This window comes from Aptenodytes forsteri, unplaced genomic scaffold, assembly GCF_000699145.1.
Source record: "Aptenodytes forsteri isolate BGI_AS27 unplaced genomic scaffold, ASM69914v1 Scaffold521, whole genome shotgun sequence".
Lineage (NCBI taxonomy): Eukaryota > Metazoa > Chordata > Aves > Sphenisciformes > Spheniscidae > Aptenodytes > Aptenodytes forsteri.
This window is the reverse complement of record NW_008796207.1, coordinates 35,064-36,728: the sequence shown is the minus strand read 5'-3', so window position 1 is coordinate 36,728 and position 1,665 is coordinate 35,064. Positions and strand designations below refer to the sequence as shown.

Sequence of the window (1,665 nt, the reverse complement as noted above, 5' to 3'; positions counted from 1 at the left end):
GGCTGGAGATGGAGGAGCCAAGAGATGGAGGAGCCAAGAGACGAGGGTTGGAGATGGAGGAGCCAAGAGATGCTGGAGATGGAGGAGCCAGGGAGATAGAAGGTGGAGCTGGAGGATCTCCAACTCCAACGGACATCTCACTTGATGCAGCCCAGAAAACATCAGGAATCGGTGCTTTGCTCCTCTCCGGCTGCCTTTGGTTACCTTCAAACTGTTTTACCGTGTGGTAGTCCAGGGCAAGATCCCACGTGCGCGGCCGCGGTTTGAGGAAGAAAGCCATCGCGCCCGCGACGTCCTCCCCTCCCGGCTAGAGGCGCAGAAAGGGGGAAAGAAAGAATAAAATAAAGTTCTTCTCCTACAAATGGGCACATCTGGGCTTCGCACCCCTTTTTACGTCAGAAAACGGGTTCAACCACTGCATTTAATCAAAATACTTGAAAGAAGACGCCGGATTTTTTTCTCCGGCAGTTGCAAAGGAGCTTGGTTCATTGCGGGGAAGATCGTAAAGGAAGATGGATTCTCCATAAATTCCATCTCCATAAATGAGATGGATTAAAGCTATTAATTCCCCGACGGCTACGAAGGGAACATGAAGAGCACGTTGGGATGGACCCACCTACCTTGTAGATACGATTATCCCCCAAAATCCCCATTCCTTGTGCTGGCTCAGGGATGAATCCACCTTAAATCCACCTCTGCCTCCACCATTCATTTTCTCGGGCAATCAAATCCGACAAGGTTTATTTGAGTGAGAAAAATCCTTAAAATTGAGATAAGCCGAGTCCAACTCCTCTCGCGGCCGGAGAAATCGGGGAAATGGGAAATGTGCACGGGGGAGCTGGCGTCGATTTTTTGGGGGGGGGGGAAATGTGCACGGGGGAGATAAGGGCTGGCGTCGAAGGGCCTCGAGTCCGTCCTCCGAGACCCGGCGTGGGGCTCTGAGCGCAAACAAGCGGTCGCCCCGCGGTAAAAGGGCATCGGAAATGAGTAACAGAGCCCCAAAATGGTTGAATAAACCACGCTGCCGTGCTCAAAAATAAACAGGTTGCTGCTTTTCCCCCCGTGCTTTCCCCAGCAGAACGGCGGAGAGGGGAATTAAGGCGGCAGGCGGAGGAGTAGAAGTGGGGAAAAAGGTGGGAAAAATCGCCTTTGAATTAAGATTAAAGCAGGAGCCGCGCTGTTTCTCACCCAAATTTCCCCAGCCGGGTGGTTACGGGTAGACGAGAAGCAAATAACCACCGCGACCAACCACCGCAAAACACCTTTAAATCCGCAACAAAGATCCTGAGGGCAAAGCAAGGATCGATCGCAGGAGCCGCGCTGTTTCTCACCCAAATTTCCCCAGCCGGGTGGTTACGGGTAGACGAGAAGCAAATAACCACCGCGACCAACCACCGCAAAACACCTTTAAATCCGCAACAAAGATCCTGAGGGCAAAGCAAGGATCGATCCGCTTTCTCTCCTGTTGTGATGGGATGGGGAGAGTGCTCAAAATCCCCTTCCCCCCCCCCCAAAAAAAAACACCCCGGCGGGCAGGGTGCTGTAACCCACCCGGCAGCGCTGGGATATTCCCCTCTCTCGAACCTTTCGGGGTCTTCCTCGGCGGCACCGGCGCCGTTTTGGGGTTCCTCCGGCTGCTTTTCCTCCACCAGCTGCTTCTCCACT

The 1,665-nt window shown here is 53.6% G+C and overlaps 1 protein-coding gene across 2 annotated transcripts in view; it reads right to left on the bottom strand.

Annotated features, from left to right (window-relative positions):
* LOC103906318 (butyrophilin subfamily 1 member A1) overlaps positions 1–804 on the bottom strand; it is a 3,437-nt gene extending 2,633 nt beyond the window's left edge. The window contains exons 1-2 of one of the 2 annotated variants that reach the window (XM_009288191.2): positions 621–804; positions 142–307 (exon numbers count right to left, since the gene is read on the bottom strand). In XM_009288191.2, coding sequence (XP_009286466.1) covers positions 142–307; positions 621–653 — 199 coding nt within the window. In that variant the 5' untranslated portion in view covers positions 654–804. The remainder of the gene's footprint in view (positions 1–141; positions 308–620) is intronic. The other variant, XM_009288192.2, reaches the window with a different exon arrangement.
* Between the last annotated feature and the right edge of the window lie 861 nt (positions 805–1,665).